This window comes from Dryobates pubescens, chromosome 21, assembly GCF_014839835.1.
Source record: "Dryobates pubescens isolate bDryPub1 chromosome 21, bDryPub1.pri, whole genome shotgun sequence".
Classification (NCBI taxonomy): domain Eukaryota; kingdom Metazoa; phylum Chordata; class Aves; order Piciformes; family Picidae; genus Dryobates; species Dryobates pubescens.
Window position 1 is genome coordinate 13,044,390 of NC_071632.1, and position 18,143 is coordinate 13,062,532.

General features: G+C 38.0%; 1 protein-coding gene across 1 annotated transcript in view; it reads right to left on the minus strand.

The window, feature by feature from the left end:
• Positions 1-1,881: 1,881 nt before the first annotated feature.
• UBE3C (ubiquitin protein ligase E3C) overlaps positions 1,882-18,143 on the minus strand; it is a 60,215-nt gene continuing 43,953 nt past the window's right edge. Inside the window, exons 19-23 of the mRNA XM_054171185.1 lie at positions 14,823-15,035; positions 8,964-9,152; positions 8,800-8,866; positions 8,234-8,364; positions 1,882-3,177 (exon numbers count right to left, since the gene is read on the minus strand). Coding sequence (XP_054027160.1) covers positions 3,007-3,177; positions 8,234-8,364; positions 8,800-8,866; positions 8,964-9,152; positions 14,823-15,035 — 771 coding nt within the window. The 3' untranslated portion in view covers positions 1,882-3,006. The remainder of the gene's footprint in view (positions 3,178-8,233; positions 8,365-8,799; positions 8,867-8,963; positions 9,153-14,822; positions 15,036-18,143) is intronic.

Below are 18,143 nucleotides of genomic sequence, written 5' to 3' on the forward strand. Positions count from 1 at the left end.
TTTGGTTTTGTTTTCAATCTAGCTAGTAGAACTAAAGCCACACCTGGAAAAATTCTCACCAAGAAAGAGACCAACTGCTCATTCATTATATTTTTTTTTTATTCTGCTTTTATGTCTTTTAACTTTGAAAGATGAAGAATTTGTGACCTCTTCCATTGTAAAGATAATCCATGACAAAAAACATTTTCAAAAGGTTACAAAATTACAAAACAAAAATTATTTTAAAACAAAACCCAAAGAGAAAATGCTGTCATTCATTTTTCAAAAGGCAAGTACTGAACTAGGAAGACAAAACACTGAAGTACAGGAATTGACTTCAAGGAAGAGTTGTCTCGCACAGAGAGCTCCAAACCAAGAATTATTACTGCTGTAACTCTGATGATCAAAATCTACAATATTTCAAGTTACTTGCATGCAAAGTGCTTCCTGCTTCTGCCTACCTAAACTCTGGGAGCATCACAACCAGGAGAGTTTGCTCTTCTTTTGAAAAACAGAAAATCCATTTTCATATATAAACCATGTTTGCTACCTAAGAGCGATGAGAGACCATTTAGACCACCCAGCTCCTCAATACATGACTAACTATATTATTTCTCATACCTTTATCTCCTGTTCCTTAAAATATCCATCAAGAGACCATTGAAAAGCAGGGACTCCATCCTGACTATAAGACGACAGCTACAGCCAGAGGTGAAAGCAGCCATTGCCAAAAGAAAGCCCAACCCGCTTCTTATTACGGTCTGGATGCTGATGTCAGCTCCTGCAGCACAGGTTTCCAACTGACCACCTGCAGAATGACATCTGGGCTACAACCCCACTGCCTTCAGCATGTCAGAATTTCACACAATGTACAGAATATACAAAACAAGATCACAGAGTACTACATACTGAAGAAATACCAAATATCCTCAGCAAGCTGGAATTCTCCACTGAAGTCTTCCACAGCTGTGTGATTTTTGCCCTTAGAAGACTACAGCCATCTGCAGCTCACACCTCCCCCAGCCTACCTTCCCCGCTGAACTTGCATTCACAGTAACAGACAGGAACAGCGTGCACTGTCTCCTTGTACCAAGGTAGAAAGTGGACGTTATCACTCATGATTGCCTGGCGTGTGTCCCAACACAACCTCCAAAATACAAATATTAAATAGAAAAAATTTAACTTTACAAAATACAGATACACCACTGCCCAGTGTAGCAAAATAATGGAATCAAAAAATAATTTCAAAATATCTAAAGCATTAGGTTCCAAAATAAATAATGCTATCTAAAAGAAGTGTTCAGGTTTTGCAAGGAGGAGGAGGAGGCAGCTCTACTATTACTGATCTCTTTTTTCAACTTCTTTACAAATTTCATAATTTATGTAGAAAAATATACAAGAAAAGAATTTGGAGATAAAGACTAGCTTGGGCATGTAACATTTAACATAAATAAAAAGCCTAAAGCAAAACCAAAAAAGAAAACCAATCGTTTTATTTCTGTACATCGAGACTACAAATAGTATTTTAACACTTCATTTATTACCCAAATTAAGAAATTATACATTTTTATATGGTTACTAGTAAACATCTTAAAAATCACTCCATTTCCCCACATTTAAAAGGATATTGCTAGTTACTGCTTATTAAATAGGAAATCCAACACAGCTCCCAGCAACAGCAAAATACTTTCTTTTTTCTTTTTTTTGCATAAGAGATGAATATAAATGTGATTGTTAATTTTGATGATTTAAAGTATAAAACTAAAGTTCAGAGGGATGCACCTATGAATCTTTGCAGTTTGAACTATACTTCCTCTTTTAAACTGACTGCAGCTTGCACATGAACAGCCAGTGATGTGCCTACTACTAGAGGATCGGTTCCTCCCACATGAAAACAAATTTTTTTTTCCCCAGATATCAAATTATATTAAGCAGCATATTTCCACCTACTTTTCTTAGCAGAAATACTGCAGGCAGATGGAGATACAAGCTGTTTAATCACCAAAGGACAAAAGAAAAGGAAAAACAAAAACCAAAACAGAAAAGAATTTGACTAGTGTCTACAGCATAGATATGGAAAGAAATGACAGGGGAAAGGAATGTGACCACCACAGGCTTCAAATATAAAAGATAAAGCCTGATAACTTTGGTTTAAATAATTTTAATGGTTGTTACATGTATTATTCTTTTCCAAAGTGATGACTTTTGTATGTACTGTGTATGCAACAGGAGCCTGATACATTTGTTTAAGAAAAACAGAAGTCTGTACAGGCACAAAAGACAGAAACAGAACAGAGAACACATGGATAGTCACACCCATTCACAACAGTGTTCAAGTGATAATGATGCAGCCAAAGGTTGAACTTAATGCAATTCCTATTTCTCCAAGTATTTCAGAAAGCACAAATGGAGTATTATAAACATTTTATCTCAGTGCCTACCACCTTGAGGGAAGGTAGAATAAAATAAATCAGTTCTGCAACAACTATGATTTGTAAACAATTCTACAATGTAAGTAAAGATGTTAGGTTATCAGAAATGAGCATTTTCATCTTCTCAGTTCTGGGATATCTGCAAACATCTGCTTTGCTTCCATCTACAAGATTAATTACAGGATGTTAGCCCTGTCTCATCCCAATGTGCTGCATGGTACACAATTTTATTGCCAGTTTGTGAGATTATTTATGTTTGAACAGCACAAAGCCAAAGCTTCATCTTTGGTTAATTTCACTGAGATGTCACTCTTCTTTACATGTGCTCTTCCTTTGCATAAACACAGAACATGGCCACACTGCACACAGCATTCATTGTTTTGAATCATAAAGCAGTGTCAATGTAGTATTACCTAATGAAAGCCAACTAAGAAATCGTGTTTAAAAATGAAACCTATTTGAGGGCATCTGATAAGACACAAGAGCTGCAGAAACCTAGACAGAATTCCCTTAAAATTGCTTGGGTATGGGTGCTGCTTATAGAGTAGGCACTGGTTAGTTCCTCTGCAGATCTTCAAATAAGCATCAGTTTGACTCAGCTTAATTCAAATCCAGCAGCACATTCAATGGCATAAAGAAGCTTGCTTCGCATAAGGTTTTCATCATAAAACTCAGGAAGCTTCAGCAAGTTCATGCAGGTACTGGCAGTAGGTAGCCTGTCTAAATCAGATCCTCCATTGTGAATGCAAAATGCAGGATATAACTCCTGAAAATGATAGGGAAAAAAAAAAAACATATTAAAAAAATACATCCAAGCCAAAAACTACCCCATAACAACTGGCATCAATTCCTAGGAAATAAGTTATTAGATTAAACCTGTCACAATGGCATACACAAATGGCATTTTCTCTCATTCCTAGTGGCCCCAAAAGCACTCTTGAACTGTGTAGTGCTTCTCTCTGCCTTGTCCCCACCAAGATCCATTGATTTGTAAAACAAAAAGCAGTTTATTTGCTTCTAAGAAAATAGCAATAATTTGTTATTGCTCACACACTCCATTTTGCAAATGTATGATGGTACAAAACCAGAGAAACACGAAATGGAAAAAGTAATACAGCACACACAAAAAATTGTTGTGTTTGGGATACACAACTTCAGACTCTCCTTAGAAAGGCTCCCAAATGCCCATGGGTCCCACATATTCTGCAGAAGCAGGAGCATGATGGTTTCCTGGTACACTGAAGGTTCCTGACAATGAAACACATGCTGAACATGGGGAACACCAGAACCCTTGCAGCAACAGAGGTAAATGGAAAATGGTGTTCTGGTGTGTTTGAATGACACATCACATTTGTCATTGTATAAAAATGTGTCTTCTGATGAGAATTATAATTTGCTGTTTTCTTTGGAGGTAGGGAGGACACTGTTCCTACATACACAAAAATCCCAAAGGTAATTTTGCTCTAGCTAATGAAATGATGTGCAATGGCAGCTACAACATTCTTCTATTAGAGTCTAGAAATATTCCAGTTTTATGCACAAATTCTACCTGAGCATTTACTTGTCATGTTACAGTGATTCTGTGAGGAAAAATGGGTAAGTGACCAGATATAAAGGGGTGTGGGGGGAGGAGCTGTAGTACCCAATTTCCTGCTGTAACATTAAAAGAAACCCAATTCCCCCCCCCCCCCAAAAAAAAAAAACAATGACCAAACGTAGAATCATAGAGTCAATAAGGTTGGAAAAGACCTCAAAGATCATCAAGTCCAACCTGTCACCCAAGACATCATGACTACTAAACCACGGCACCAAGTGCCACATCCAATCCCCTCTTGAACACCTCCAGGAATGGTGACTCCACCACCTCCCTGGGCAGCCTATTCCAATGGCTAACAACTCTCTCTGTGAAGAACTTTCTCTTCACTTCAAGCCTTCCTCCTCCTCATCTTCCATCTCCTCACATCAATATATTTTCTTTGTTAAAAACCAATTGTCTAACACAATGCTAACAGCCTTTTCTTGCCCCAGAGGCGTTTATCTCTAAATTAACCTTTCAGCAAGCCTAAACCTATGAATTTGAAGACGAACAGAGGATCTGGTCAGGTGTCAAATTAAGCAAGTATTGGCACAACTATGGTCTAGAACTCTGACTCAAGAGGTACTTCATATTCTCCAAATAAAGATCAATCTCTATTTAAAGAAATTATATTTGATGCTTCATAGAGCAATGTCAAAGACACTCAGCTGTTATTTGGATTATTCTTCTCATGTAGTAACTACTGATGTGAGGAACAGACTTTTAAGACATATTGTATGTAATATTTGTTTTTAAAAATCTGCTTTTTTTTTCCTTCTCAGAAAGAGTGTAGTAACAAATATATTTGTTTGTTACCTCTAAAGCACTGCTTTTGCTGGCAAGAAAGTATTCATTTTATCTAATGCTTGCCTGAGTTAAAATGGTTCTGAGTTTAGAAACAGGGAGGGGGGAGAAATCCCAGCTCCAGAGGCAATAGGTCAATGAGATTCTAAGCTAAATTATTGTTCAAATGGATGCCTTAAAAGTATTTAATGGCTAAAATGCTGCATTTTTAGTGTTCCTTTCAAAATGCTAATTGAATTCCCCTACTTTAGCTTTAAAAATGGAAAAATGAAGTCCTACATTGAAATGTCACGGCAAGGGCACCATTTGTTGCATAATTAAGTACCATGCAGCGGGAAACTGCAATAGTTTGGAAGAGAAAAGTATCATCAATTTATTCTGTGACCTGATTGGAACTTAACAATTTTCAACCAGACTTTAATGATTTTTTTTTTTTTGTCTGTAACAATCACAAGCATTAAACTTATTAAACTTTAATTAGCTTTAGTAAATGTTATTCTGAGCCTGATTCTGGCAGTAAAAGTTACAATTTTTAAATGATGTCGAGCTAGACTGTGCTATCTGTATGCTATGAATGCCAAGACATTTTAGAATGAATAGAATAGAACAGACCAGACCAGGTTGGAAAAGACCTTTGAGATCAGCGAGTCCAACCTATCATCCAACACCATCTAATCAATTAAACCATGGCACCAAGCACTCCATCCAGTCTCTTCCCAAACACCTCCAGTGATGGCGATTCCACCACCTCCCTGGGCAGCCCATTCCAATGGCCAATCTCTCTTTCTATGGAAAACTTCTTCCTAACACCCAGCCTAAACCTCCCCTGGTGCAGCTTGAGACTGTGTCCTCTTGTTCTGTCACAGGTTGTCTAGGAAAAGAGGCCAACCCCCACCTGGCTACAACCTCCCTTCAGGTAGTTGTAGACAGCAATAAGGTCTGCCCTGAGCCTCCTCTTCTCCAGGCTAAGCAACCCCAGCTCCCTCAGCCTCTCCTCATATGGCTTGTGCTTCAAACCCCTCACCAGCCCTGTTGCCCTTCTCTGGACACATTCCAGCAAGTCAACATCTTTCCTAAACTGAGGAGCCCAGAACTGGAGACAGTACTCAAGGTGTGGCCTAACCAGTGCTGAGTACAGGGGCACAATACCTTCCCTGCTCCTGCTGGCCACACTATTTGGATGCCAGGATGCCATTGGCCTTCTTGGCCACCTGGGCACACTGCTGGCTCATGTTCAGCCTATTATCAACCAGTACCCCCAGGTCCCTTTCTGCCTGGCTGCTCTCCAGCCACTCTGACCCCAGCCTGTAGCACTGCATGGGGTTGTTGTGGCCAATGTGTAGAACCCTGCACTGAGATGTGTTAAATCTCATGCTGCTAGACTCTGCCCATCTTACATTAACATGCACTAACTTGAAAATGTGAAGTTTCCACAACATAAAGCACACAGAAGATTTCACAGTGCAAACCAGAAATTGTGTTCCCCTCAAAAAAACTCAGTATGCATATTAAAACTGTAAACAAATTTGGCAGATTGCTTGTGTTAATGTCTACCATCAACACACATATAGTCAGACAGTTATTTGGCTGCACTCCTGCAGCTTCACACTTTTCACTTTCAAAGCCCTGAACAACCACAGGCTGCCACAGGTTGGCAAGACATTACTGCCAGTAACACCAGCTACCCACTTCCTTTTCTGGCCAGTGTTTCCTGGCAAATCCATGGTTTGCTGGTAAATCCATCTTAACAAGATACTACTCTAAGCACCATGCAAGTACTGACCCAATTCCTGCTCAGTGCTGCCCAGCAATGCAGCAGTAATGCCTTTTCACTCTGCTTTCTGTTTCCAATCCTGTTGCTCACACGGCCATTTTAAGTGAACCTAATCTTCTAACATATTGCTATCATGACTACTACTTCCATTTTTTCCTAGCCAAGTATGTCAAAAGTCAAGTTGTAGCCTATCTTCCAAGCACACACACAAACTTCAGCTTTTTGTATTTGGCCTCTTTCCAATGTGTCTCTGTCAGCCGTAGTAGTTTCATTTTTGACTCACCTCCTCCATCCTTTCAAATGTCACACTGGCTACCAAAAAGCTGGGTAGCTACATCTGCATTTCCTCCTCTCCCTTTCTAATTAAGAAGGCTGACAACAAATGAAGGCTTCTGTCTACTTTGTTTCCACACAACTGTTTCTCAGTTCTCCCTCCATTACATGACTGATGTGCAGTGTTCCATCTTGGTCTCATCCCAGCTTTCTAATAGTTCTTCCCACTGTCCTAAAAATTCCTGTTTGTAGCTAGAGTACTGTACAGTGATAGTCACACAGACTTGGGAGAAATGCTTGCAGGCTTTTAAATAATCAATCGCACCAATCAATCAATGAATGCTCTAGACTGGATTCATGTGATTTAACAGCCATCACTACAGTCTCTATATCCAAACCTAGTCACCCTGGACACTCCTTAGTGTTAAAGAGGATCCAGTTAATATGTTTTGTAGTGTCTAAGACAGGATTCATTTCACCCTGAAGCAGACATGTGGAACAGTCAGACAAATTACTCACTGAACAAGACAACTCCTCTCCTAGATGCCTATAAAAGGAGTGTAACTGAGTTATAGATTATAGATATTGAGGATACATTGCCCATTCACATGCCAATGGCACGTCACAGCTCCTGTGAGACTGCACAGAGGCTTACAGAATGGCTGCACCAAAGGGAGGTTTAAATTGCCACACACAATGGCAGTGCTGCATACCCATGGTAGGTGACAAAGAAACAGGAAAATAAATAAAAGAATTACAGAGGAAAGAGAATGTGAAGTTGCAGCATTAGAGGATAGAGAAGTCAAAGGGAAAAGGCCATGCTTATGCCTCCCTGCAGAATGTGGCACCAGAAACAATTCTTTCATTTCAAAATTGCTCTGCAGCCTGGAAAAAAAGAGTCAGCTGCTTAAGTTCCTGAGAATATTCCTTCATCACTCCTATCAATTGAGCCACATACTACTGTATGACAACCCACAGACACTTTTGTGTCTTTTAAATCATTCAAGTGTTAGAGATCTGTGTCTGAGACCTTGTGATTGCAGTACTGGAGTCTCTTGTTTGTATTCCAGAGGAAAACAATGCTTATGAAAACCATCAAAAGTTAGAAAATTCTAGGACCAATTTTAATTCATAAAGAGAAGAAGAATCAAATAGATTTCCAAGTTACATGTATGGAAGAAGAAAGAGGGGGAGGTTCGTTTTTCACTAGTCAACTTTACCATGTGTCACCTCCAAGACATGTCACATGAAACAGCCCAGTTCCTACACCTGAGAAGAAATTCTTGTAGCATTTATCTTTCAAGTAGTGTAGATTTCTACAGACAAGAAAAGCTTGTATCATCATGTGCAGTGTTTACACCAACTTGCCCAGAAGCTGGGAAGACATTTACATACCTTAAACCCCAGAAGAGGCGGTCGAGAGCAGCTCGTTACAAACTTGAGTAGCTTGCGTTTCTCTTCGTCAGTGAAACTTTCTACAACTCTCCAGAAAATCTTAATTACAGGATGGTCTGCTGTGTAGCCACCTATAATGAAATTGAAATGATTTATAGGTAGAGTGGTTTTATGCAAGAAATAAATTCTGCAGAAACCTAGCATCAATCTTGAAAAGCTTGGGGAAAATACTGCAGCCAGCAGGCTTACATTGCTGACTTCCGGTACCTATAGATCTCTCTGATTACTGCATTTTGAGTTTCTCATTCAATGCTTACCTATGGCTACCTCAACTTCTTAACAGCATTCTTCTTCAATGAAGCCTATTTGATTATTTGAATTATTGATTATAATTTTCCCCAACCTCAAATTCACACCTGTCTAAAGAGTTTGGCCAAAGTTAACAACTAAAGTTAGCAAGAATGACCCCACATTTTTCTACTGCTAGGATAAAAAAAAACACATTTATTTATTCCTCAGTCAGTCATAATGCCTTTTTTTGTAACATTTCAGTAAAATATGCTTACCTGAATAGTTTGTGAAAGACTTAAGGTCATCCAAACTAATAGGCACCTGGGCACCAGAAATCAGAACCTAACAGTGAAGGCAATTGGACAGTTAGGTTACAGGCAAAAGTTGGTATTTATTTCAGTGTAAAGTAACTGTTTTCTGCAGTTTGAAGCAGAGGTACCTGTATTTCCTGCTGATCAAACATCCGAAGCCACTCAAGATTGACAACATTGGCCAGTCCCTGACGGAAAGCAAGGCAGTGCTGTCGAATCTGTTTGTTTAGCCTGTAGTCTGCCACCAGATGGATGTAGGCGATGCGGTTCGCACTGGTGACAGGAATATCTTTTCCACCTGGCTTCAGCTCAACCACCTATAAACATAACCATTTTCATCATCTTGGGAAACGTTAGTTCTGTGTGCTGTAGCTGTAAAATTGAACTGCAAAACATTCTAGTAAGTGATGTCCCTTTGAAGTGTACTAGAATACTCAGAAACATTCACCTCAGTACAAGATAAAAAGAGTATGACGAGAAGTAAAGGTATAAAGGATTTCCTGTTTATTCAGAAGGGCACATTCTGCGGCATCCCATTTTCAGACCTAGACTGCCAGCTGCTGATGCAGCTGAGTTCGTGGCCCCATGGTTTATTACCAGAAAGAGGATCTGGCCAAGTCAGAGCACTTTTACAGGAGGATCATGTGTAATACTAAATTCACCACTTTGAGTCAGACAAACTTCAGTGAAAATCTTCCCCTTGGCAAGTTTCCCCCTAGTTTCACTGATGCTAGTAAGTGCCCTGGAGAAGAAAGAAGCTTTCACAAGCACAGAGCTCACACAGCCTCCTTCCAGTTGGATTAGAAAAGCCGTGCATGACTGGCTAGGCTCACCTCCAACTGTTTGGTGATCATGAATGCTGCAGGACCACATTATTGTTAAAGCAGTGTCTGCCAAGTCAAAATTAAACTCTAATTTACAGAATAATAGGCATTCACAATTCCTGCTGTTGAAAATCCAAGTTATAGATGCTCAGTACTTTCAACAACAGAAAAAAAATAAACAAAACCCCCAACAACAAATAAGCAAACAAAACAAAAAAATCAACCTTATATTGCTACTGAGAAAGTTCACTTTTGTCCTTCAAGTACATCAAGGTAACTCAGCATCAAAGAATTTTTAATGAAAAACTAAAGATACTGTAATTGCACCAAGATATAAATTAGGAGCAGTGATAGTCATTTGTATAACATTAAAGACCTTTACAGATCCTGCTCTACTACATCAGGTGAATTTTGTTGAGACACAGCCTAACTGGGATTATTAAAGCACTAAGAGGAGGACTTAAAAAAGTGAGAAGTCTAGACATTGACGCTTTCTGAAAAAGGGTTTGCTTTTCTACACTCTGGACTCAGCAGTTTTCAGTCTGTAGTAATGATCAGACATTCAGAGCACGGAGAATTAAACATGAATAGCTTATTTTGTAACATGCTACATATTAACATGAGCTGTTCCAGTACTAAGCAAAGTGCAAAATGGGTGAGATTAAAAATTCACAGTGCTTTGGAGCCTTCAGATTTTAACTTGACTCATAGCTTTTTAAGGCCAAAAGAGAACATTACCATCTGTGAATCTGACCTCTCAGATGACACAGGACAGAGGATTCTGTCTAGATATTCCTGTATTTAACTCAATAAATCCATAGATGAGTTAGAACACATTTTTTAGAGAGACAGGCAATCTTGGTGTAAAGACCCCATGTGATGGAGTATTTACCACTTTCCCTGATAAGCCAAAACAACCTGAATTATGATAGGTGTTAAAAATAAGTCTTGCAGATGAAGGATTGAAGTGGGAAGTAAGCTTCTTGCTTTTATTTTGCCTACAGCAATTAAAAAAAAAAAAAATCATCAATACTCCACCACATCTGTGTGCAGGGAGTACTGACTATGCTTAAATCCAGCTCCCTGAAGCATTAAGTAAAATGACTCTGCTTCATACCCTGCGCACATTAGCTTGCTCCCTTCCATGCGAGTCCCTTTCAAAACAAACCATACACTCAAGAAGCAGGATAGCCTTTGCTGGGGTCTACCCCTTGGGGAACCTGGTATGCCATGCAGCCAGACACTGAAAGAGGCTACAGGCCAGCAGCTGGTGTGATTGACTGGCCTGAGGGCAAGGACACTTTCACTGGTAAAGTCCACAAGGAGTATTAGCAGACGTATAGGACATATTTCATACCACAGTGAAACATCTGATGAGAAGGGGGCCTGGGGTGCTGAGTTTTCTCCTCTGATACTGCAGGCAACGACACAGTGTAGAACACATCAAGGCCAATGGGCAGAATTTGTTCATACTCAGTTCTTATTTCAATACTGTCCTATAAGCTATTGTGCTATAGCTTAACCAGCTCTTTCCTTACTCCTCAATTATACCAATGATTTAATACTTATGGGCAGTAACTTCATTAATCTTTCCAGAGACTTTTTCACTGAATTAAAGTCAGATTCCTTTGGTTTTCTCCTATAATACACACTTCCACAAATCCTAACAAGATCAGAAAGCTTTCTCTTGTTATTTGAATTCCTGTCCTCCTTAGTGTTATAGGATCAGAGCTAATAAAGATGCTCCTCATATCACTGAGACATCAACACTATTAATGCTTTGCTATCTGCCCACTTACAAATTTTCTGTTTCAAAGAACTGCAAAATTACATGTCCTTTTCTCACTAGTTCTTTTTAGATAGGCACACACTCAACTGCGTTATTTACTTTTATCCATCCAGTTTTCGCCACTAGGTGGTGTGAGATAGTAAGATGAGCATACACAGGATGGGTGAGAACTGAAAACCACACACTTGTGTCACAGAGTTATTTCCCATTTTGTAGATGTAAGTGAAAAAAAAAACACAAAAAAATTACTTTGGTTTGCTATCAGAATGGCACATTTAAAAAGAAATCAGATCATACGTATCATTTAGATCATTAAAGTAATAGCACAGGTAACTTGAGTTTCTATTCCATACTCATTTTCAAAATCAAGGGGAAATACCAAAATGGGATAGAAAAGTCCCATATTTTCAAAAAATCTTCCAGAAAAGGTACTTGGCAGTTTTAACTGGTGTGGACCAAAGTATTGCATAATGTCTCTAACAGAAACTCAGATATACTTGGACAAACTTACTGCTAGCTGCAGCTCACACCAATCTGCCAGTGGCAAATTACTTCCCAAGCTAATGGAGAAAAAGTGTGAGTATTTAGAGGGTAAAGTGGGAAACAGTGTAGGAAAGAATAAGAGATCCGTCATCCAGATCTTGGTTTGTGTGTGAAGGAGTTAAGTCATGCAATTTCAACACTCTCAGAAATAGTCAAGGACTCTCAGAAACTTGGGTTCAGGACAGATGAAAATATTTTATCTTTTGTATTAGACTCTAATTGCTTTTGTTCACACCACTGCTAAAGTTTTCTTTCTTTCCCTGCCATCTGCCTTCCAGATGTTCGGGCAGGAGTTCCAGGTAGGAGATTGCATTTGAATGCCTAAGAATGCATTTGCCGTAAGTGTTATAAATCTGCCCAAGAAAGAAGTTGCCATGATAGAAACTTTCAGAATTATTTTCAAGGTTTCAGTATTTTCTCTCATGGAAATTTAAAGACAAAGAACTCTTTTAGTGATTCACAGTATTTTCAGTTAACAGCAATGACATTCACATCTGTTTGAAAACCTAAAGGAGGTGTCCTGATACCGACTTCTACCCTATGTGAATTTCATAGAAACTTACAGTGATTGTGGAATTGTGCTTCTACATTTCATTTATGGAGTCCAGATTATGGAGTCTCCTATCCTATTCAACTGCTCCAATCCATGTGATCTTAGCTATCAATGTTTGGGAAGACTCACTGGAGTACAGTATCCAACATTTCTGAAGGAAGAGGAATACACATTTGAATCTTCCTCTCTTCCCCTGGACAGCCACAGAACTCACCTACCTCACTGAAAGAAAGGTCTGAAAAAAAAGCAGTATTCTCTTAAATTTGTTAACCTTACACTTATTATGAATATTTTATAACCATTTAATCACCATCTAATCTACAATATAAAAGGAAAAATAAAATCAATATACACAACTACTTGAAGGCACCTCTGACTACAGGCTGACACAAGACATTTCACTGGCCACCAGTTTATGCAGCACATCCAACAGCTAAAATCTAGCCTGGTATCACTGCATTAGACAGTTCTTTATCAAAAGCCAAAGCTCTTTGGGGTTGGAAGATAAGGCTGATGGCATAGTTTCCCTAATTAGCAGGTCTAATGTGCAAATTATTAAGTACCTTTTTCAACTTCTGGTGAACGCACTTTGACAATAGTTTAATGGGATCTAAAAGCACATTACAGGATTGGAATCAATATGCTGATAATAGAATTTCTACCTTCTGCTACTGACAGGAGCAATGGAGCCCCTTTGCAATGTGTCTTTCATTGCAGATAATGCTTTTGTGCCACAATTGGTGGATGGACACTGTCATGAGGATAGCTATTTACAAGGACAGATTTATGATGCATTTATTGGGCACTAATTTATTAGACACTAAAGTGGTTGTTTAGCTGAAAACTAGAGATAATGCACATTCAACAAAAGGAGTGCAAATCAAGCTCTTTTCCCAAAGTGAATTAGTTTTACCTTGACACAATTAATTAGTATGCAGTGGTTACACAAGTCAAATACCAGACAAAATCTATTTGTCCACATGAGGTTTATTAAGGTAATGAAATGAAGTATAAAAACTTTTTGCACCTAAACACTGAAGATGGTGACTACACTAACATGAAGTCTCATTAAGAGATGGTTAATAGTTCACAGATAGTGTAAACATAATAAAATAGTATCAGAATATTTAACTTACTTTGAGTTTAGTGATTTAGAAACCCATTATTATATTTAATTGTCTTTTTAAGGTTATGCCAAACAATTAAAAATCAAAAGTCTTGATAATACTAGCTACAGCCTTCAGAGAATTTCAACAAACAAATTAAGCTTCTTGGCAACAGTCACTTTAGACAAGTTTTTGCTGCAGTAGGTAGAGCTGGCAGCATCTCTAATTTAGATCTCCCCTTTTACAGTATTTCTGAGCTATTTCTCTTTTCTCAGTCTTATTTGTTGAGGTATGTTCTAACTTGAGTAGCTAATTTTTGAGGGCATACAGAGTAGATGTATGAAGGATGGAAACCAAAACTTGTCCAGAAAATATTGACTACTTTCCATTTTTAATTAGAGACAAAACTGAATTTGTATTAGCTGCAATCAACAAAACTATTACTTTAAGTGCATTTAAATTAATTACTTCAGAATACAAACAACAGCCAATGCTGCTGCCCTAGAAAATCCCGGGTTATAGTGGAAACAGTCACTTTGTGTCCGTTGCAACCTAGTAATGGAAAACGGGAGCTACTACAGTATCAGTCCCTCAGGCCAGATGCTACAAGTACAGCACTGTACAACAGAGCAGAGCTGGAAGGACCCGCTGTTTGATCCATGTTTATCACGTGCCTTTATTTCAGTTTTGGGATGTTTTCCCAAGGACAGTGCAGGCCAGTTTTCACATAGGAATTATAACTCAAGAGAGAAAATGACATAGGACATATGTTTAACATGAAACATGGTTTATAATCAGCCAATCATTGACTCTTCCCTTCAGTATGATTCAGGAACTCCAAATCTGGTGATACTGTTTTAAAACTGTAATGTAATCCAGGTTTTAGGATCTTCCAAGATGTCAGGAAATGGGTGACAGAAAAGTAAAGTTCAACTCTCATGCTGTTAAAGCAGAAATCTTGGACAAATTATAGCTAAAGAAGGCAACACTTATCTCACAATAAAGGGTCACTGCTATTTAAATCATTCTGATTTGTAATTCAGACTCCAAACCAGGAAGTACTTCCATACAGTTTTCTCCTACCACCTGTAAGTTAAAATGTTAATTATTAGGGGTAGTAATGACCCATCAGCCATATACAAAAGGAAACAACAATTGAAAGCCATTCTTACCTGTGCTTCTCCAAGATCATTATTTACCACAGTGAAGTTTAGTCCAAGTTCTTCTACATCGCCTTCATAGCTCTTGAGAAAAAGCAAGTTCTTGTACATCTCTGGATCTAGTGAAGCTAAATGATGAATGTCAACATCCGCACTTGTTCCCAATAATTTAGAGAGAAAGAAACTAGCAAATGGCAGCTCCACCAGCATATTTTCATAAAGAGCCTGAAAAACAAAGCAATTAAATGCATGAGATTTTTATTGTATGTGCAGAATTTCTGAAGGCTATGATCTATTTCTCTACTTTTTGGTAATTCTCCATTTGGTGATTGAATAGGACCTTCTGATACGGCAATAGCCCAGGTATCCATCCAAAGTTTGCAACTGGAATATTCTTGTGAAATACCAAGCTCCCAAGTTCTACAAATTAATTACGTGGTGATCTAAAAGGTAAGATCACTGCTTATGTGTCATGAGTCTTCTTGTCTGAAGTACAGTAACAAACAGGGAGCGTATCAATCGCATAGATTGGCAAGAAAAGCAAAGGTCACTAAAGCACAATGCATCTGCATTACGAATGTCTTCCGAAAGGCACTTGCATCTCTACCTCCATTAGCATCATCACGAGCAGCAGTTTTCCATTCATACCAATTGCTACATGTAAAATAGTCTGACCCTTAAAAACAACAATGCAGACCCAGTACATTTTAAAATACAAATTAATTGCTGCGTATTTTGCTGAATTCTAGTGTCTAATGGCATTATCAAACCATCCCAATTTCCAAGCTGAGAGCTCAGGACAGACAGATGAAAACTCCATAGCGAGAAAGAAAAAGCAGGGCATGCAAAAAGGAGAAGTAAAAGCCTTTAAAACACAACATTTCTGAAACATGCTGCCTGTGAATAGCCTTTCCTTTTGTCCATTTGTTTGCCACACCAGCATCTCTAAAAATGACAACCAGATCTTCACAGTTATCATTAGTATCACTGCGAGGCTGATCAGAAAGGGCATCACCAACATAATATTTTTGACTTTTCAGTCTTCAACAGCAGTGTTCTGTCTTATCTTAACTCCTCTGCAATCTGCTGCATACTTTGGAAAGGAAGCACAATGAGAAGGTGGGGAAAAAACAAACAAACCAACAAAAAAAAACCAAGGAAACAAGACTAAATGTAGCTGTAATCACTCAATGATATTCCAACAAAGACATTAAGAAAAATATACACAATTCCCTCAACTTCTGAAAGAACATTTCCATGAAGCAAGTTAGACCTTGCAGAAAGAATTCAGAGTAACGAGTTCAAAGCCAAAGGGTGCATTATATTTAGAGCCGTATGATTTATCCAAGGTGTAGAAGCCGAAGTCTTCATTTGTATAGTTGACTTTAAAAGCAAACTAGAGGGATAAATCATTAATTTGCAATGTGTAAGGTCACTGTTTGCTGTTCCTGCATTAGTAACAATAAAGCCATTGTAATTCCTTAAATATATCAAAGCTACCCGAATTTAAAATAGAATTCCATCTATGACTCATAAAATGTAAATGTAGAGGTGCAATTTTTTACACAAGGCAGGTTTAAGCCTTTAGAGCATTTAATATACAAGGACTAATAAATGATAGCACTAAAAACTATGATCACATCAGCTAAATGGATTATAAATTAAATTTCCATAATGTATGCAACTGAAATACAAATGTAGACATAAATCAAGGTATTTTCTAAACACAGGTTAATTACACAAATTCAAAACCTGTCTATTTTTTATGCAAAATAATCCACTTAACATTTTTCAAACCAGTCTTAAGTCTCAGCCACTTGCAACACTTGATCCTAGAAGCCTATCAATAATTCCCTGTCAGGAAAAAACAGCAATAGGTATATTGAAGAAACTTGTACGTTATTTTTCAAGTGTCTGTCTTTTATGAGTGTTTATTGCTAGAAATTGTGCCAAAATGATTTGAAATAAAAAGGATTAATTATAGTAGAAGCTTTTTAATATAAGTGAGTGCAGCTGCAATGCAATTAATGCAAATTGTGACGCTATCAGGAAAATAAATGTGAACAACATCACCGGCTATTTCTGTTTGCTGCCAAATAACTTCAGTAATTTACTACATTAAGAATCAATAAAAAAATAATGCATTTCAAATGCATCACTATTAATCTTCAGGTAGTTCCAAAGTGAACATTTATAACTTCATCTAAAAACTATATAAAGCATTTTTAAATAAACTGAATTGTGCAACTTGAGAATAACTTTAATTACTCCTTCTCTTAGCTAAGTGATTGAAACATTAAAACCAAAGTATTTTTGGAAACAAGACAAACAGCAGTGTTTTAATTACTTTGAAAGTCAAGCTATCCTAATAAAGTTTAATTAAAAAATGCACTAAAACTTTGGTAAATAAAATCATGATAAACTTTGGTGCTGTTTCCAAGAGGTAAATGACACCATTACAGCTCCAGATGAAACTGGGTAGGGACAGCAGGACCACTTTTTCAATGGCAACACAATCTTAGAGCAGCCAGATGCTTATAGAAGTCCACTCTGAAAGGTATTTCTCTTACTACAGCTAAGCAAATGGCCAGAAGTGGGGATTCACTCCTCCTATCCCTTCCCTTGGGGAATTGTCTTGGGGAGCTAGAAGTTACCACTGTAACAAGCCCCTACCTACACTGTGTCCCACTGCAGTCCCATAAACTAACTTACATGAAGCAAAATAATCCTGATAGGAAGTCATGAATGGAACAACCAGCATTCAAATATGACATTATACATCCAGTTTCTAATGTTTAGATGAGAAGGGGAGAGGAACAAACATTTCAACAGAGCCTACAAGGGACCTTTCCCCTTGTTTTCATCCTAATGAGTGTAATACCTGACTAGGACTACACATGGTAATTATTGCAATAGTATTTAATGATTACATGAGGCATTGTTTAAGTATGATCACAGCATTTAGAATATAGCCCTTGAAAGAAAAGTTTGTTCCATGTTTTAAAACCAGAAAAAAAGAAATTAAGCAGTCAGAACACTTCAGACAAATTAGCTATGTATTGTAGAGGACAGATATGGTACTAAGGGCCATGTTTTAGCACCAGACTTGGCAGAATTAGATAATGGTTGGACTCAATGATCTTAAAGGTCATTTCCAACTGAAACAAATTTTGATTACAACCAGCTGACTGGGGTTCCCATTGTGTAAACAAATTCACAGATGACCAACTAAACCTCCCTGACTGTGAGGCAGCTTTCATGCCTTTACTTATACTTTCAGATCCACAATTAATTCTCTCATTTATTTCTTCAAATAAAATCATTCTTAAGGAA